The 17,966-nt window shown below is 38.7% G+C and overlaps 1 protein-coding gene across 1 annotated transcript in view; it reads left to right on the top strand.

Annotated features, from left to right (window-relative positions):
- The first annotated feature begins 11,865 nt into the window (after positions 1–11,865).
- LOC109422250 (tubulin beta-3 chain) overlaps positions 11,866–17,966 on the top strand; it is a 106,559-nt gene continuing 100,458 nt past the window's right edge. Inside the window, exon 1 of the mRNA XM_029868709.2 lies at positions 11,866–12,396. Within this exon, the coding sequence (XP_029724569.1) occupies positions 12,340–12,396 (57 nt within the window). The 5' untranslated portion in view covers positions 11,866–12,339. The remainder of the gene's footprint in view (positions 12,397–17,966) is intronic.

Below are 17,966 nucleotides of genomic sequence, written 5' to 3'. Positions count from 1 at the left end.
TTACACAAGGTTGTTTACAATATCGAGAAAGCATTCGCTCAAAAGCAGTCTTGTCTGGGTGTTTTCTTAGATATCGAGGGTACCTTTGACAACGTTCCTTTTGATGCCATATTGGAAGCCGCACGGAGTCCAATTGGATTCACCAAATGCTCAAAAACCGATATCTCTTCTCGACATTGCGTCTAGCAGGGATTAGGAAATTGAGTGTTTGTGGATGCCCCCAAGGGGGAGCCTTGTCACCGCTTTTGTGGGATCTCTAGCAGATACGCTATTGAGGCAACTCAATAATAGCGGTTTTCCTACTTATGGTTTTGCCGACGACTACCTAACATTGTTAGTTGGTATGTGCATCAGCACCCTTTTCGACCTGATGCAAAGCGCCCTTCAGGTGGTAGTTGAGGGTTGGTGTCGTCAATATGGCCTTTCGGTTAATCCGAGTAAAACATCTTCTTCTTCTTCTTTGTGACTCTATGTCCCCACGGGGACTTGACCTGCCTCGCTTCAACTTAGTGTTCTTTTGCACTTCCACAATTATTAATTGAAGGGCTTCCTTTGCCTGCCATTGCATGAATTTGTATATTGTGAGGCAAGTACAATGATACTCTATGCCCAGGGAGTCGAGAAAATTTCCCCGACCAGAACGGGAATCGAACCCGCCGTCTCCGGATTGGCGATCCAAAGCCTTAACCACTAGGCTAACTGGAGACCCCGAGTAAAACATCTATTGTTCTTTTCACGGAAAGGCGAAACCTTAATGGCGTTCGACCTTTGCGTCTTTTTGATTCTGAAATCGATGTGACTGAACGGGTAAAGTACGTTGGAGTCATTCTTGATTCCAAGCTTTCCTGGACACCTCACATTGAGTTCAGAGTCAAGAAAGCTTGTATGGCCTTCGGGCAATGCCGGCGTTCTTTTGGTACAATTTGGGGTCTAAAACCCAAGTATATCAAATGGATTTACACAACTGTGGTTCGGCCAATATTAGTTTATGGATGTCTTGTGTGGTGGCAAAAGGGCGAAGTGAGAACGGTCCAATCAAAATTAGGCCATCTCCAAAGGATGTGCTTAATGGCGATGTCTGGAGCGTTCTCTTCAACTCCCACGGCAGCGCTCGAAGTTCTCTTTGACGTTGCCCTACTACACATTCATCTCAAACAAGAAGCACTTTCTTGCACTTACCGCTTATGGGTACTCGGTTTACTAGAGGAAACTCCTGTGAACCGCACATCAACACACCTCGTTGTTTTCACTTTTGGTGAATTGGGACAAAATTGTCCTTGCTCCAAGTGATCTTACAATTGCTTGTAATTTCCCATATAGGACATTTTCCACGAAATTCCCTTCCCGGGAAGAGTGGACATCTGGTTATCTGGAGAGAAGTATTTCAGACGGCATCGTATGTTACACTGATGGCTCCCTTCTCGAAGGTCGAGCAGGTGCTGGTGTTTATTCTCGTGAGCTAAGGCTGCATCAGTCTTATTCACTTGCTAGACACTGCACCGTTTTTCAGGCCGAAATCTTTGCTCTTATGTGCGGAGTGCAATCAGCACTTCAGCAGCACGTAATGGGCAAAGTAATATACTTTTTTTCAGATAGTCAGGCTGCTATTGAAGCACTTGCTTCGGCCAACTCTAGGTCGAAGGTAGTTATCGCTTGTCGAACTCAAATCGAGGAGCTGAGTTCAGCAAACGCTGTTCACCTTGTATGGGTACCTGGCCATTCTTCCATCGCTGGAAATGAATTGGCTGATGAGTTAGCTCGCACTGGAGCATCACATGACCTCATTGGCCCTGAGCCAGCTATTCCGATATCGAAGTGTTGGGTAAAGCTTCAGATTCACACATGGGCTGCCACTCAACACAGACAATACTGGAATAGTTTGGAGTCATGTCGTCAAACCAAATTGTATTGTACTGAGCCATCTCTAAGGGTGGCGAAGTATCTTACAAATCTGTCAAAGCAGAATTGCAGCATTCTGGTCAAAGCATTGACTGGCCACTGCCGACTCAGCTATCACATGGCAAATATTCAGCAAGCTGATTCATTTACATGTGATAGCTGTGAATCCGATTATGGAACTTCGTATCATTTGATATGCAACTGTCCAGTTTTTGCGCAACTGCGTTTCCGAGTATTCTGTAAACACTTATTAAGTGAAACTGGCGTAACGTCCTCACTGGGACAAAGCCTGCTTCTCAGCTTAGTGTTCTATGAGCCCTTCCACAGTTTTTAACTGAGAGCTTCCTCTGCCAATGATTATTTTGCATGTGTATATCGTGTGGCAGGCACGAAGATACTCTCTATGCCCAAGGAAGTCAAGGAAATTTCCTTTACGAAAAGATCCTGGACCGACCGGGAATCGAACCCGTCACCCTCAGCATGGTCATGGTATTTTCAACGTATTGTACCAAATACATCCGCGTGACTGCTGAAGGGTTAGATACTGCTTTTAGAATACAATGTTATTAAATTCAATTTCACTGTGTTGCGTTTAGTTATGAAAGCTAGTATGTACAAATTTGCCAAGGGTACTTGCACCCCCCTGACCGAAAAGCCCTTGCTCACAGCTATAGTGACATTGTCCCGGATGACGTCCAATAGCTCTACGATGCAGAGATGTCTGGATTAGGGCATCTTTCTAGAGGTTTGGAAAAATCAGAGCCTGGTGTTGTTGCCAAAGACAGGATCCTATCTACTTGTTCGACACGGCGAAGAAGGTGCTCGAGAGGGACGCGGTAGGAGAAAGTCCTGGGAGCTCTCAATGCTTGGGTAAGGCCAGTGACAATTGGAGAAAATTTACTCAAGACCAACGAAGATGGAGCTCTACTATGCGATCAGCGCTGGAGTAGTTCTAGGTGTGCACTAGTTTTACCTTACTATTTACCATCTAATGGAAATCAATTCAATAACCTATTTTATTATTAGAAGATGATGTAGCAGATACGTTTTAACATCCAACAATATCAGACCATCATTTGTGTTTCCAAAATCCATATTTCAATCGTCCGGCTTATTAATCGATCATCTAAATTAGTCAACCTGCAGCAGGAGCGTTCACACCAAATCCTAATCAAATTCAGTTAAACAGAGCAAGATGAACACACCGCGAGGTGAGAGCTAGCGCGGTGGCATAGCACAGCAACAAGTTCGTGAAGTTCGTGGCTGGCTGACTGCTGCTACTCCTGCTACTGGTTAGAGCTGACGAAATGAAAGGAAACACCACACAGTCGAATGCCTAATAATCAAAGGAAGACATCGTTCGAGCATGGTGCACCGCTTACCGCGTTGCTCGGAAGAAGACCACGTGGAAAGAAGCTAAATCTATGTAAAAATATAATTACAGCGCACAGTTTTCTCCATCGCCATGCCCTCATCGGATTTTATTTTAGTTGTTGGTTTTGTTAGTTTGTGCTGCTGGGTTTATGTGAACCGAGAGTTGGTATAGCTCCGCTCTGCTCTGCAAGCGGGTAATGTTCGTTTTTGTTGTACTTTTGTTATTCGCATCGGTTTTCGTTGGATGAACACCGAATAGTGCGCAACCGTAGGTAACTCGGGCCTAGGCGCTAGCGGAGAGATATGTTCAAGTCCATGTTATGAAGCTGAGAGTGAGAACACAGTCAGAGAAACGTGCCGGGAACTTTTGGGTTGACCCGAGTGCCTGGCAAAGGCATATTAGATAAAGTCGGCTGTGATGTGTCTTTATTTGGGAATCAAACTACAACACTTTTTTTTTTATGTCAACGTGTAACTTCAGTTACTATTATTGCTACACTTTGATCGCTTGACTAGAGGAAGCAGAAGTATACACAGAAAAAAATATTCATGTAAAATTCAGCGAAAAATCATGCACATAAAGGAAAAGCTAGAGTTAGTGCATATTTACATGAGACATCATGTAAACTTACGTTATGTTCGTGTAAATTTTTGCTAATAGTCGTGTAACCGGTTGGTGTCCATGATGGTTTACGCGATGGTTGGCGGAAATTTACACGATGGTAATGTAATTTTACATTATATCTCATGTAAAAGTCCACTAACTGTAGCATTCCCTTTATGTGCATGATTTCTCGCTGAATTTTAATTACATATTTTTCTGTGATAGGTACAGCCCCAAATAAGCAAATATGGTCATACATTTTAAATTGTGTGGTTTTTGTGCTTTTAAGGACAGTTTACTACTGTGGATAGAGGCAACAGCTTCTGGTTTGCTACCATATCAAATCAAAGTGTCGGAAACAAATCAACAATTCAAAAAAGATAAAGGAATATTTTTGTATTCATTTAACTTAACAATTCTCAGCATTTGTCTTAGTGTACTGAGAGCTTTCTCTGCCAATGACCATTTTGCATTTGTATAACGTGTGCCAGGTATAAAGATACTCTATGCCCGAAGAACCGGATAAGGATTAAGGAACAGGATCAGGGAATCGAAGCTGTCAGTCTCAGTATGATCTTGTTGGATACCGACGCGTTTGCCGTTTCGGATATGTGGGGTAGGCCCATTAACTTAAAAATGGGTTTAGGTTGTGGTAAAAACGCCTGCTGACGCTATCCGTTTCGGTTCAAAATTTCTTCTTTTTGTATGCTTTGGAAATCCTCCAGAGTTCAGATGACGATTTTCTGTAGAATTTTTGGTAAAATATCTATGTTTCTTGCATTATTTTTTTCATATTTTTATACGTGAAGAGAGATTTTGTGGGAGCTCCGGAAATGTGGGGGCCCGAAGCTATGCCTCCCTGCCAACCCCACCCTTAATTCGGCCCTGAATGAAAACATCACTGTAGTGATCTGCTGACCTAAAGACCATTCGGCCTTATGATCTTCGTCTAATGACCAAGAGTGAACAAGAAGGCGAAAAAAGGAAATGTTTCTAAATGCTCAGTTAGTTTATTGGAACAGGATTAAACCCTACCTGTAAACGGTTATGTAAATTCAGCTTAGCTGTACAATTTTGGATTATTATTTGAAACTTACGTTCATTATAATTCCTTATTTCTATCGTACTTATGCCTACTTATTTTTCCCTGATGCGATATGTATTATCTGTAAGTTGGAATATATCTTTCGGTAGTTTTTTTTTATCTTTTTAGACCCATTTTTTGCTTTAAATAATCCTGTATAAGAGGAACAAATTCAAAGAAAAAAAACTACATGGGAATGATATACATTCAGCATGTGATTTGTTTGATAAGTTTACTTGTCTGACACACCAATTTACAATCACTTGTCTGCGTGACAGCGCGTAATTTGATATTTCAATATCTGATCCACCTTGAAGGGCAGTATGGGATTAGGTAGGATTAGTCAATAGAGATTCAAGTTATAATTTCTTCTGTCATAGCACTAAGATTATGTAGTTCTAAGTATTAGCAAACCCTGCTTAGAATATGTACAATCAAACACGTTGGGAGAGAGACGTGTTATTTATAAAAAATCAGCTTTAGATCAATTTTGCAATTCTTTCTGTGCGGTAGTGAGATGACGTTGAATTGATGACAAAGCAATCCGTCTTTATAGCAGAAGGGAAAGATTAATCCCTTCGATGGATCATAGCGGGTTGGCTCAGATGAGTTTTAAAAGAAAATCAAAGGCAACTTAAGGCGTCCCAGTGAATTCCGAGAAACTTTTCGAGTTTCAGCGGGCTGCAGGGCAGTTTCCCATGTGCTTCAGGGAGATTCAGAGGAGTTTAGATAAGTCTACCGGAGCCTCAAGTGGTTTCAACACGTTGGTCTATGGAGTTTCAGGGAAAATTCGGGGGATTCAACCTTTTGAAGCCGGGTTGTATCGCTTTTGCTGTTGAAAACCTGTTGAAAGTGGCCTTGAATTCGTTTGTAATGCTCGGTTTCATCTTAGTATCTTGATATCAAATGCGTTTTAAAGCATTTCAAGACGCACGCTATGTCCAAAGGGAAGTATTATGGAGTGTATGGAGCGAATGTACCTCAAATGTTATTCCCTAGGATCATAGGTTTGGACCTCTAGTTTCAGAATCTGTTCGGCTTAAAATATTTCATCTTGGGTTTTTTGATATTTTTGATTTTTTTTCCTATTTTCCCATACAAATGTCGAAAAAAGTCATTTTTAGGCCAATTTCATCCCATATAAAAATGTATGGAAAAAAACCCAAGATGGATGATTTTAAATCACACATATTCTGAATCTAGAGGTCCAAAAATGCGGTTCAAGCGAAGAAAAATTGAGGTACATTCACTTTTCATAATACTTCCCTTTACACATAGCGTGAGACGTTGCAGAGGGTTCGAAGAAGTTTAACTGGGTTTCAGAGGCTTCAATAAAGTTTGTGGAAAGACATCTAAACAGTCGTTAAGGTTCAACTCACAATTTATAAGCGCCTACTGACTTTACAGAGAGTAAACAAACACTCCTGCACGCGGATGTGAAGATGAGGCAGGTTCGTTAGTGCATTTCATTTGTCTCTTTCCCATCTTCAACTTGTTTATCACGCTGTGCAAGAAATATGCACGCATAGGCAATGGGAGAATAAAAGAAACAGCAAATCAAGAAAAGCCACACCATGTATGTGCACTACATGGAAGTAAATATCGCGCCGGTTGGAAAGTGAAAAACGATTTTGTGCAATTTTCGCGATTGTGTGGCTATCGCCGCGGACTTTTTCGTGATGTAGTGTAGTGATTATTCCATTTGTGAAGCCGGTGAAACATTTTACACTTCGATTATGGAAGCAATTACGTTTCGAGAGACAATTAAAAAGTGAGACTGTTCCCGGTAAGCGTAAGATAGTGCTAGTGAAATGGTGCGAGCTGGTGTGCGTTGGGGGGAATTTGGAAAAGATAGCGCAAAATTTATAAAATAGAAGTTTTGCAGTGAAATATTGTGAAAATGTTGTGTTTCTTGGTCTCAATGAAAAGGTAAGTATCCTGAGCAAGCGTTGAAGCAAATTTTAAAATAATTCGATATCAGATAGTGGTGAAAATTCGAGTATTTCTTCATCTTCAATTGAAAACTCACACATGTGAGAAAATTTAGCAAGCATGTGTTAGAAAATCCAAACTCATTTGGACCAACTTGAACCAACATGAACTTTGTTCATAGAACTTATGCATCTCATGATCTGAACTCAAGGAATTTGTCAAATCCCTCTTGTTCCTGGAGTTTAGTTCTTGACATGTACACAATTTACATTAGTGATATTCGCTAGGAGCTGTAACATCACGTATCCTAAAATTATCTATGATCCGCTTGGAATTGTACGTGAAAATCTAAAGTGGCTATGGTAACGGCAACTAGTTGGCGTTTATAGGGGAAACAAAAGAGAGATTATCTAAGGGAATTTTCCAGAGGCGGTCCAGTGGCGTTGCGGGGGAGGGGGAGGTTCTTCAAGAGGGTCCCAGGGATTTTGGAGGGTTAACGGTGGATCTCAGCGTTTGAAGTAGTCTCAAGGACGTCTCAGGGGGTTCTAAGTGACTCCAGGAGGACTTAGGGGTGCTTCATGGACATTTCGGAGGTCCTTAGGAGCTCATCAAAGCGTCAGGAGATTTCAGGGACGCTTAAGGGGGTATGAGAAGTGTTCCAGAGTGCATGAGAAGCGTTCCAGGGGATATGAGTATGGTCTTTGGGGTGCTTCAGAGGTTCTCGGTGGAGTTCCAGGGGGTCTGAAGGGCGATTTAGATGGTCGCAGATGCGTTTCAGGGAGGTTTCAAAGGTGTTCAAAGCTTTCAGAGGGGTACCTGGCAGTGTTGGTAAAAACTCAAATTCTCAAAACTCATGGTTGAGTTTTTTCACGCTCGATTCTTGACTCGCCAAACTCACCGCCGAAAAAATCAAGAATGAGTTGACTCATGATTTTACTCATTTGTTTATTTCTCGATCTGCTTATTGTTTACAACAAAGTGTTGACGGTTGCATGAGACGACATCTTGCATCTAATAACATAAAATGTCGTTTAAATTGATATGGATTCGTTTTACAAGCAAACGAGTTTTCGGCACTTGACTCGCGAGAGCGAGATTTCGCATGAAAATCTCGCGTGAGAAAATGATTCAGAATCGCGCGCGAGTTTGCTCACGCAAGAGTGGTTCATGAGTGAGACTTGAGTGTGATCTTACCAACACTGGTACCTGGTAGTCTCAGGAGAATTTTAGGATCTTCAGGGGTATTTTAGGATTTCGCAGTCATGGCTAATGTGGCATACTACCGGCATACACTACGGCGGGAAATCAGTCTCGTTGAATACTGCTTCGATCGGGAGAGATGCGCAATGCCGACAGGATTTGATTTGATTTGACCTTATCTGCAAAACGCGTACTCAGTTGTAGACGTCACCAAAATAATTCTTTCAGCGCTCGGATGAAGATGACATCTCCAAACCTCATGATATAATTACCAACCAACGGTTCTATGGAAGGAGGAAGAACACTCGAACGGTAATTGCCTCACTATTGACATAGACGGGATCTTGAAAGGCTTTTCATTACAAACAATAGAGCGCTGAATATTATGCGCATTCTCGTATCGCAACGCTATATCGTTATCTTTCATTTCGATATACACGCGCTGTTGCAAGTGTGGTGCAACTGTATGCTGTTGACATCAGCTATGTTCAATTAAATCTCGATCTCCAGAAAACGTTATACCTTACCAACATCGGACCGAATCGGAAGAACATTAAAGTCCACTACTATTTTATTTCCGAACACTTCATTTCTTCCTCGGGAATGAAAAAAAAACGGAGTGCGGGAGCGAATTGTGAACACGTCCGAAGGCTATGAGTCAAGGCTGCTAACCGGTTGTGCATTTAACGTAACTCTTGTAACCAGAAAATATACTCCAGCCGTTGTAGATTTTGAATTCTAAATACTAGCATGGATGACCTAGAACAGTGGTGCTCAGGTTGAAGCATACCGCGGGACAAATTAGGATGTTTCGCCTATGGCGCAGGCCACAGAAAGAATGTCATTATTTGAAAAAATAAAAATTAATTCTAAAAATGATTAGTAAGTAAGTAAGTAAGTAAGTAAGTAAGTAAGTAAGTAAGTAAGTAAGTAAGTAAGTAAGTAAGTAAGTAAGTAAGTAAGTAAGTAAGTAAGTAAGTAAGTAAGTAAGTAAGTAAGTAAGTAAGTAAGTAAGTAAGTAAGTAAGTAAGTAAGTAAGTAAGTAAGTAAGTAAGTAAGTAAGTAAGTAAGTAAGTAAGTAAGTAAGTAAGTAAGTAAGTAAGTAAGTAAGTAAGTAAGTAAGTAAGTAAGTAAGTAAGTAAGTAAGTAAGTAAGTAAGTAAGTAAGTAAGTAAGTAAGTAAGTAAGTAAGTAAGTAAGTAAGTAAGTAAGTAAGTAAGTAAGTAAGTAAGTAAGTAAGTAAGTAAGTAAGTAAGTAAGTAAGTAAGTAAGTAAGTAAGTAAGTAAGTAAGTAAGTAAGTAAGTAAGTAAGTAAGTAAGTAAGTAAGTAAGTAAGTAAGTAAGTAAGTAAGTAAGTAAGTAAGTAAGTAAGTAAGTAAGTAAGTAAGTAAGTAAGTAAGTAAGTAAGTAAGTAAGTAAGTAAGTAAGTAAGTAAGTAAGTAAGTAAGTAAGTAAGTAAGTAAGTAAGTAAGTAAGTAAGTAAGTAAGTAAGTAAGTAAGTAAGTAAGTAAGTAAGTAAGTAAGTAAGTAAGTAAGTAAGTAAGTAAGTAAGTAAGTAAGTAAGTAAGTAAGTAAGTAAGTAAGTAAGTAAGTAAGTAAGTAAGTAAGTAAGTAAGTAAGTAAGTAAGTAAGTAAGTAAGTAAGTAAGTAAGTAAGTAAGTAAGTAAGTAAGTAAGTAAGTAAGTAAGTAAGTAAGTAAGTAAGTAAGTAAGTAAGTAAGTAAGTAAGTAAGTAAGTAAGTAAGTAAGTAAGTAAGTAAGTAAGTAAGTAAGTAAGTAAGTAAGTAAGTAAGTAAGTAAGTAAGTAAGTAAGTAAGTAAGTAAGTAAGTAAGTAAGTAAGTAAGTAAGTAAGTAAGTAAGTAAGTAAGTAAGTAAGTAAGTAAGTAAGTAAGTAAGTAAGTAAGTAAGTAAGTAAGTAAGTAAGTAAGTAAGTAAGTAAGTAAGTAAGTAAGTAAGTAAGTAAGTAAGTAAGTAAGTAAGTAAGTAAGTAAGTAAGTAAGTAAGTAAGTAAGTAAGTAAGAATATTCTTATTATTAATTAGGATGTTAGTGCCTTGGTTACTTGGTATGAAGCCTCTAAACATGGAATCATTGAATTCACTATAGTGGTATAATACCACTGGTATTAAGCTTAGGGATCATGAACTATGTTCATAGAGGTTGTCAATCTAATGACCTGTACTCAAGGATGTTCTTGAGTACTTTCACAATCCCTCCTGTTCTAACTTAATTCGCTTTCTTGGAGTTTGGTTCTTTACATCTACAGACGATGCATTAGTGATATTCGCTATGAGCGTAACGTCGCGTATCCTACTATTATCTATCACCCCCTTTTGGGATATTCCAGACTAAACAAACTACTCCAAAGAGCAGCGCTTCAGGACTACACTCATAGCAGTAGTCATATCCGCGTTACATAGTAACGTTGCATAATCAGCTTTTATCGCATCTTTCGGTAAGCTACTTTTGGAACATTCAGGGTCATCCAAACTGTCTTGGCGTTTAGTCCTTGACTATCACAGCTGTACACTGTTATTCCATTCTAATGTTTGATTAAAAAAAAAAATGTAAGAATTTGTCCAAAATTATTTTGGGATATTTTAGGCCACAAGTTTCCAAACTTTCAGGTGCGTCAACGAAAATCGAGAAAAAAATAGCAGCTTATTATTTCACTTCTCCTGAAGTTTAGTTCGAAACTTAAGTTTGGATAACCCCGAATATCTTGAAAATATCTCACAGTCAAGGATGGGAAAACTCACTTGCAAAGAGTTACACTCACTTGCTATTTTCTCAGCTCAGAAGCGTGCAATCTAGAAACGATGTATGGACGACTTTTGCATTGTGGTTTTGTCTAAAACTTTGCCGAACAGAGTAGGGGTCGCACACGCATACCGAAGTCGTGAGGGAGCTGCGAAGGCAACTCTCCACGAGGTGAATGTAAATTACACTCACCTCGTGGAGAGTCGCTTTTACAACTCTGTCACGACTTTGGTATACGTGTGCGACCCCTATTCTGTTCGGCAAAGTTTTAGACAAAATCACAATGCAAAAGTCGTCCATACATCGTTTCTTGATTGCACGCTTCTGAGCTGAGAAAATGGCAAGTGAGTGTAAATCTTTAAAAGTGAGTGTTCCCATCCCTGCTCACAGTCTTTGCTAATCTTTTATGAGCTCCAACAAGCCTAGTTTTTCATGTTACGTCCCTCTTGTTAGCAAAAATATGAACTCTAGCCATTGTAGATCTTGCGCTTCAAATTGTTCATATTTTAGAACATTGCGTAACTCGGGCTCAATCCAATCGTCAAATTGCTTATACACGTTGCCACAGTAATTCGTATCGCAAAAAGTCTAGCGGAGCGTACTGACTAGTCTTCTCTTTACTGAACCACAGCAGTCATCAGTGATATCATTATCATCACCATCATTACTATCATTGTCAATGCTTTGGTATGAACCATCATCAGGATGAATCACAAGCGCGTGTAAATACGATGTCGAAAAGCCGGCTCCAACAAAACACTTTGCCATCAGCGATGATGGTTGATGAACGTCTGTCGTCCACCCATGTGGCATGCCGGCACGCTGCGTTGGGTACATTTTGAGCGAGTTCACCACACTCTCCGGCGCAGCTACGGTTGGTTGGTTGATGGTTGGCTGTGGACGACACCACAAAAATCTGCGAGAGAGAACGTACCGTTCGTTCATGATGTGTCGACGTTTTCGCCTCTTTTTATTCCCCTCGTGCTGTTACCACCATACTCGATTGTGCCGTTTTTCTTCGTGTTCTAGCCCCGGCTTGGAAGAGGTCTATGATAAAATTTCATTTGAATTTGAATTTTGAATCAGTTGTTGCTTGCACGTTGTTGCGAACGGTTGTGTGCCTGGTTGGAGTTGCCTTGAGAGAGTTGCGTTTTTCGGCTTTCCACGTTTTCCATTTTCTTTTCGGGGAAAATTAGGATTTGGACTGCATTTGAGCTGCATATAGAGTGCCTTTTTTGTGGTTATACATAGACAGTGAGTGGTACGAGAGTGGGACCAAAAGCGAGCCGCTGAGCAGTCACATTGGCCATACGAGTGTTGATCGTCGAACCGTACGGATTCGTTCCCCCGGAGTTTTAGAAGTGCCTCAACCCCCAGTCAGTGCCTTAACGGAACCGTTGTAGTGCAAAGTGCAGTGCGCGAAAGCAAATTACAAGTGAAGCAAATCTTCCTTTACGGACTGTCTAACTTTTCAACGCCTTTTTCAAAATGAGGGAAATCGTTCATCTGCAGGCCGGTCAGTGCGGAAACCAGATTGGTGCAAAGGTAAGCACAGTTGCTTGGTCTATTACTAATCTGCGGAAACGGAGCCAGCCATTACTTATTGTAGCCGGTATCTGCTGTTTGCGGTTGTGCATGTGTTTATTTTGACTTCGGGGAAATTGCAATCCATTTAATTGGCTACAAAATATTGTAATCAGTGTTTGTCTGGAGAGTGTGTGAAATATTTGTGATAAAAAACCCTGGGTGATTCTCCGGCTGTGTGTTGTAAAATCACTATACCTACTGGTGAGAGTTTCAACGGAAGTTAACGGTTATCGACATGGTGTGAATGCTGCTGGCCGGAGCGAAGAGAATGAATGGAACTGCTGATAAGAATGTTGATACGATTTGTAGCAACTGGAAGACTGAACGAGCAGAACGAAATTGTATGAAGGTTCTGAGGGGCGAGCAAAAACAACTAAATGTGATAAGTGAACTGGACAGTGACAACATGCTCTATTGGAGACTTTGGGTTTTTGTGTACTTGATTGTTTCTGTTGTTAATAACTTATGTACATGAGACAGAAAAGTTAATCAAAGTTTTGAAAATATGTGAAAATTATTCAATTATCGATGAAGTGTCTGAACTTTCTCTGTTCTTCAGAGATTTCAAATATATTGCCAGTCGGACTAGGGCTTGAGCGTCCTCTGCTGTACGTAGGAGTCGTCTCCATTCGATTCGGTCCATGGCTGTGCGTCTTCAGTGTCGCACTCTGCGAATGGTCCGCAGAACGTCCCCCAGTGTAATGCTGATGGTGTTAAATTACATTTTAAATCAAGTTTGAGAGTCCCGTGAAGCATCCTGTAAAACTGACAATATTCACAAAGAGTGTTCTTCTCAGCTCCCTCAGTACATAACTGTGGACGTGCAACATTAAAATAATAATCAAACATTGTTGCAATCACGAATAAGGTTGCAAATAAAACACAAATGAAATTGAGGCCGTTACAAATATTTATTTCTCTTTTTGCCCCACCACTCTTTGGATGGTCGAGGAGGGATAACAACAATAAAGCATTCAATCTGAAAAATATTTAAAAAATAACCCATCGGAGTTGTAAAGATTTTTTAGGCAAGACTCAATAATTTGATAAATATGTTTTATCTGCCCCCTCAAATGCAAAATCTTGCCAAAAACTTTTAAAGGGGGAAGGGGGGAGACAAAAAGTCAAAATTAAATTAGCAACAGCCTAATTAGCAGAATACATATGATATATCACAAAATGTTTCTTTTTGCTCAGTCACAAGAGGATCATCGAAACTTCTAAGGCCATTTTGTATTGGGACCTCGCTTAATGTCTCAGGGTTAGGGAAGCTAGACATGAAGTCTCTCGTGCAGTGCTGAAAATTTCATTTCGTCATATCTAAATTCAATCACCTACAGCTCATTTTAGAAGCTGAACCTGAGAATATGGTATATGAAAAACTTGTGCGGCTAGACCAGTTCTGCAAGAAAGTCACGGAAAAACCGCTATTTTTTGAATATTTAAGGTAAATGTCACGGCCTACCTTTGAAAAATGCCAAATGATATTCACCGTGAATATCATTTGCATTTTTCGAAGGTAGTCCGTGACATTTACGTTAAATATTCGAAAAATTTCGTTTTTTCCGTGACTTTCTTGCAGAGCTGGGCTAGCCGCACAAGTTTTTCATATATCATATTCTCAGGTTCAGCTTCTAAAATGAGCTGTAGGTGATTGAATTTAGATATGACGAAATGAAATTTTCAGCACTGCTCTCGTGGCTTTTGTTATAAATTCGACTAATAATTTCTTCACATTTTCCTCCAGAGATTTCTTTCAAATTTCTCCAAAGCATTACTTTGAAAAAACTATTGGTAATTCTTTCATTGGCTGAAATCCTTCCTAGGACTTATTTAAAAGATCTTTCACGAGTTCCTGAAAAAATGTCCCAGGCATTCTTAAAGTTTTTTTTTTAATTTTAACTTTGAAAAATCATTCAGGAAATCCTGAAGAATTTGTTATGCTACGTAACCGGCTAAGCAGTCTCTTGATGAAATCAAACGATGTTATTTGACTTTGCCCAACGTTTCGACCACTTTTTTTTGGTCTTCTTCAGGGGTTAATCGGTATTATCGTTCTTCGTCAAATCGTCAAATAATACCGATTAACCCCTGAAGAAGACCAAAAAAAGTGGTCGAAACGTTGGGCAAAGTCAAATAACATCGTTTGATTTCATCAAGAGACTGCTTAGCCGGTTACGTAGCATAACTATCCCATTCAGTCGAACCCTCCCAATCCATGAAGAATTTGTTTCAGAAATTCTTTCACAAATCTTCTAAGAATTCTTTTAGACTTTAGAATGCTCTCCAGAAATTTCTCCAAGAACTCCTTGAGAAAGTCTTGCACGGATATCTTCCAAAAATGTTGCATGAATTTCTGTAAAATATATTTCAAGAATTCCTTTTCAAAATCTTGCATACATTGTTCAAGAAATTCATCTTCGAATTTTTTATGATTATTTTCTATGAAGGTGCCTCCAAAAGTTTTAATCAGCATTCATCTAGAAAACCTTCCATGAACTTACTTCATGGATTATTTTTTAGAAAATGGTAAATTGATGCATTGAGACTCAGAAATTTCAGAACTTCTGCAAAATATTCTCAGAAACTTTCTAAAGAACTTCTTCTAAAGATTGCTTTAGAAATTCTACAAGAGATTATTGAGAAAATTCTTCACATTCCTTTAGATATTCCTTCAAGTCAATAAGAAAGTCTTAGAAAATCCTCCAAGAGTTTCTGCAGAACCTTTCAGAGTTTCGTAGGAGGATTCTTATGGAAAGGCTGGAAGACATTCTTGCAAAAATTCCACCGGGTATTTCTCTATGCATTTTCTCAGAAATTCCCTCCAAGCGTACTTCTAGACATTTCTCTATGGATTCCTCCAGAAATTCACTATAAAAATTGTATAGGATTTTTATTAGGGGCTTTCTACAGGATTTTTTTCCCTAAAATATTTCAAGAGGTCTTGTTAGGGGTTTCCAGTTGTTTCTTTAGGTATTCCTCCTGGAATTTCTTTAAAATTTATGGATTCTTAAAATATTCCTGTTTTTTTTTATTCTTCCATTAATTTATTTAGAATTTTCTTCATTTTTTTCTAATTGCTTCTGAAATTTCTTCAGTGATACTTTTGAAAATGTCTTTAGACACTTCTTCAATATTCCTGGAATTACTTCAGAAATTTCAGCAGTGATTTCTTCAACAGTTGTTCCGTGGATTCTTTCACAAGTTATTCCTTCAAAAATTGCTCAAGCGGTTCCTTCAGAGATTCCTCCAGGAATTCATCCATGGCAATGTACAAGTAAAAGGGCGCAGAAATTGGAGAACATTGACTAACGACACGCAGAGAAATATGTTGTAAACTCAATTAAGTTATAGTTCAAATCAACCGATTTGTCAGTTTACTATAGCGACAAACTGATTTCTAGTTTAAACTGAACTATTCCATTGTTTAATAATACAAATATTTTCATTATCAAGCTTATCTTTACCAAACACCGTATCTAACAAAATTCACGAACGGAGAAAAACGGAGGGGAAGTTCACTGTTCCCATAGCAACTCATACATTGAGCATTTTAGGAACGTGAAAAATCCAGATATTTTTTCACAAATCATCCCCAAAGATGAGTGATACAAGTAGCCCTTAACGAGATTCAGCGCCTAATGTGAAAAAACTCTTTTTTGTTTACATATGTTACATACGGTGTTTGGTGAAGTTAGGCTTGATTTGTCAAAATTTCACTGTCAAAACAAACAGAAATTTATTTGTGTCAGCATAAAATAATGGATTCCCAAGTAACCATGACGCTGTATATAGAGCATTAATTTCGCTGTATAGTGTATTATATGATATGTGATATAAAGTTGTTTTGTCATATAGGCACCATTAAATTAGGTTTAAAGTCGAAAGTGGCGCTACTATTGTTGATTTGAAGCAAGCTTTACTGTGGTGATTGCTAAAGCATATAAAATGCTTGCACCTTATAGCTAATGCAATCAAATCGTATGGAATGCATACTTAATGCATCATGTCAAAAAAGAAAAAAGAGTATGTTTTTCATTGTTCTATCTATTTTTATCTTCCGATACTCTCACTTTGATGTTTTTTAGTGTATTTCGGGAATTGAACCTAGACTGCTGAAACTGAACCACGATGAAACTCGGACGCGCTAACGTTGTGTGCTACGATACCATCTATTTTGCACCTGGAAAAATGTGCAACATAAAGTAACGTATACTTAGCTCGTGCCTTATTGAGTTGTGTTTTCAGCAACTCTAAAAAATGTGCTGGGGCCTGAATGCCACCAGTTATGTTACTCTCGAATATAAGTTCGTCTGTGTCGATTCTGTTTTTTTTTTTGTTTTCATACGTGCTCACTTCTACCTAATATATTGATTGATTGATTTGACTTTATTAAAGAGACTTTCAGCACTTGGCTGGTTCGTCTCTTCTACCTAAAATAAATAAATAAGAAACAATACAAACAGCGCTTCTATCCTTCCTTTTATGAATTCGGGGCGTTATGTTAAATAAGGAAACCGATACCCCACATATTTTTTTTCTCCCTCAGCATCTGATTGTTTTCATGTCCCAACCAGAAACCCAAAAAACCATATATAATATAAATTTTCAAACAGCAACATCTGAGCATGATAATCTAAGTGCTCCGCAGCAATCCATGAAAATTTTGGTTTGTTTTTCTTTTGTTTTAAATGGTTCTGTTTCTAAAAGTGTTTTACAGTTTTTTTTTTCGAACTGAGCGATATTTTTCTGTTTACAACGATGGAAGCTTTAGTAAAGGCATATATAAAGTAATAAATGCTTGCATTATTGATTGCTATAAAGCTTTTAACATGGTAATGCAATGAAGCATTTAGCAACGGCTCTATAGAACTATACAGAACTGTCAAAATCTCGTAATGCTTCAATGCTTTCATAATGTAGATTAAACGCTTCATTACTTGACAGATGTAAAATAAAAGTTATGTTGCATTAGCTAAACTACAATACGATTGAATTAATGTTATGATATAATGCTTGTGGTTACTTGGGTTGTTTTAAACGACTGCACATTTGTCACTAACAAAGCCGGAATTTGGTTGTGTTGATGACAGCAGCTCCAGAGACAGCTCGGAAATCTATTTTTAGACACTCGTCAAGCAGATGGAAAGGATAACTATTTGTTTTTCGATATTGTACTGAGTACCTGGCCAGGCCTGAGCGTTATCCATTATGGATGAAACTGCGGTGATGGATTTATTACAACTTTCTCGTTGTGACGATGTTGGGGTAAGAATGTCAAAGATGTGTGAGTACTTCCGAGTCATGTTTGTGGTTCCCATTTTGTAAAAACAAATGAAGTTTTTAACGTTATATAGAATTATGGTAATTGATTGGTTTTATCGATAAGTTTTAAGTAAGAACAGAGAAATATAACTTTGAAATATTTTTTTTTTATTCTACATATCTCCTTCCTTACACTACAAGCTCTATTCGCCAACTTGGGCATCACGAGAGCGACATCAATTGCCAACTGTCCATTTGAACAG

The sequence above is a fragment of the Aedes albopictus genome, chromosome 3 (genome assembly GCF_035046485.1).
Source record: "Aedes albopictus strain Foshan chromosome 3, AalbF5, whole genome shotgun sequence".
Taxonomy (NCBI): domain Eukaryota; kingdom Metazoa; phylum Arthropoda; class Insecta; order Diptera; family Culicidae; genus Aedes; species Aedes albopictus.
The sequence above is the reverse complement of the archived record's forward strand: the minus strand, read 5'-3'. Positions and strand labels throughout refer to the sequence as shown.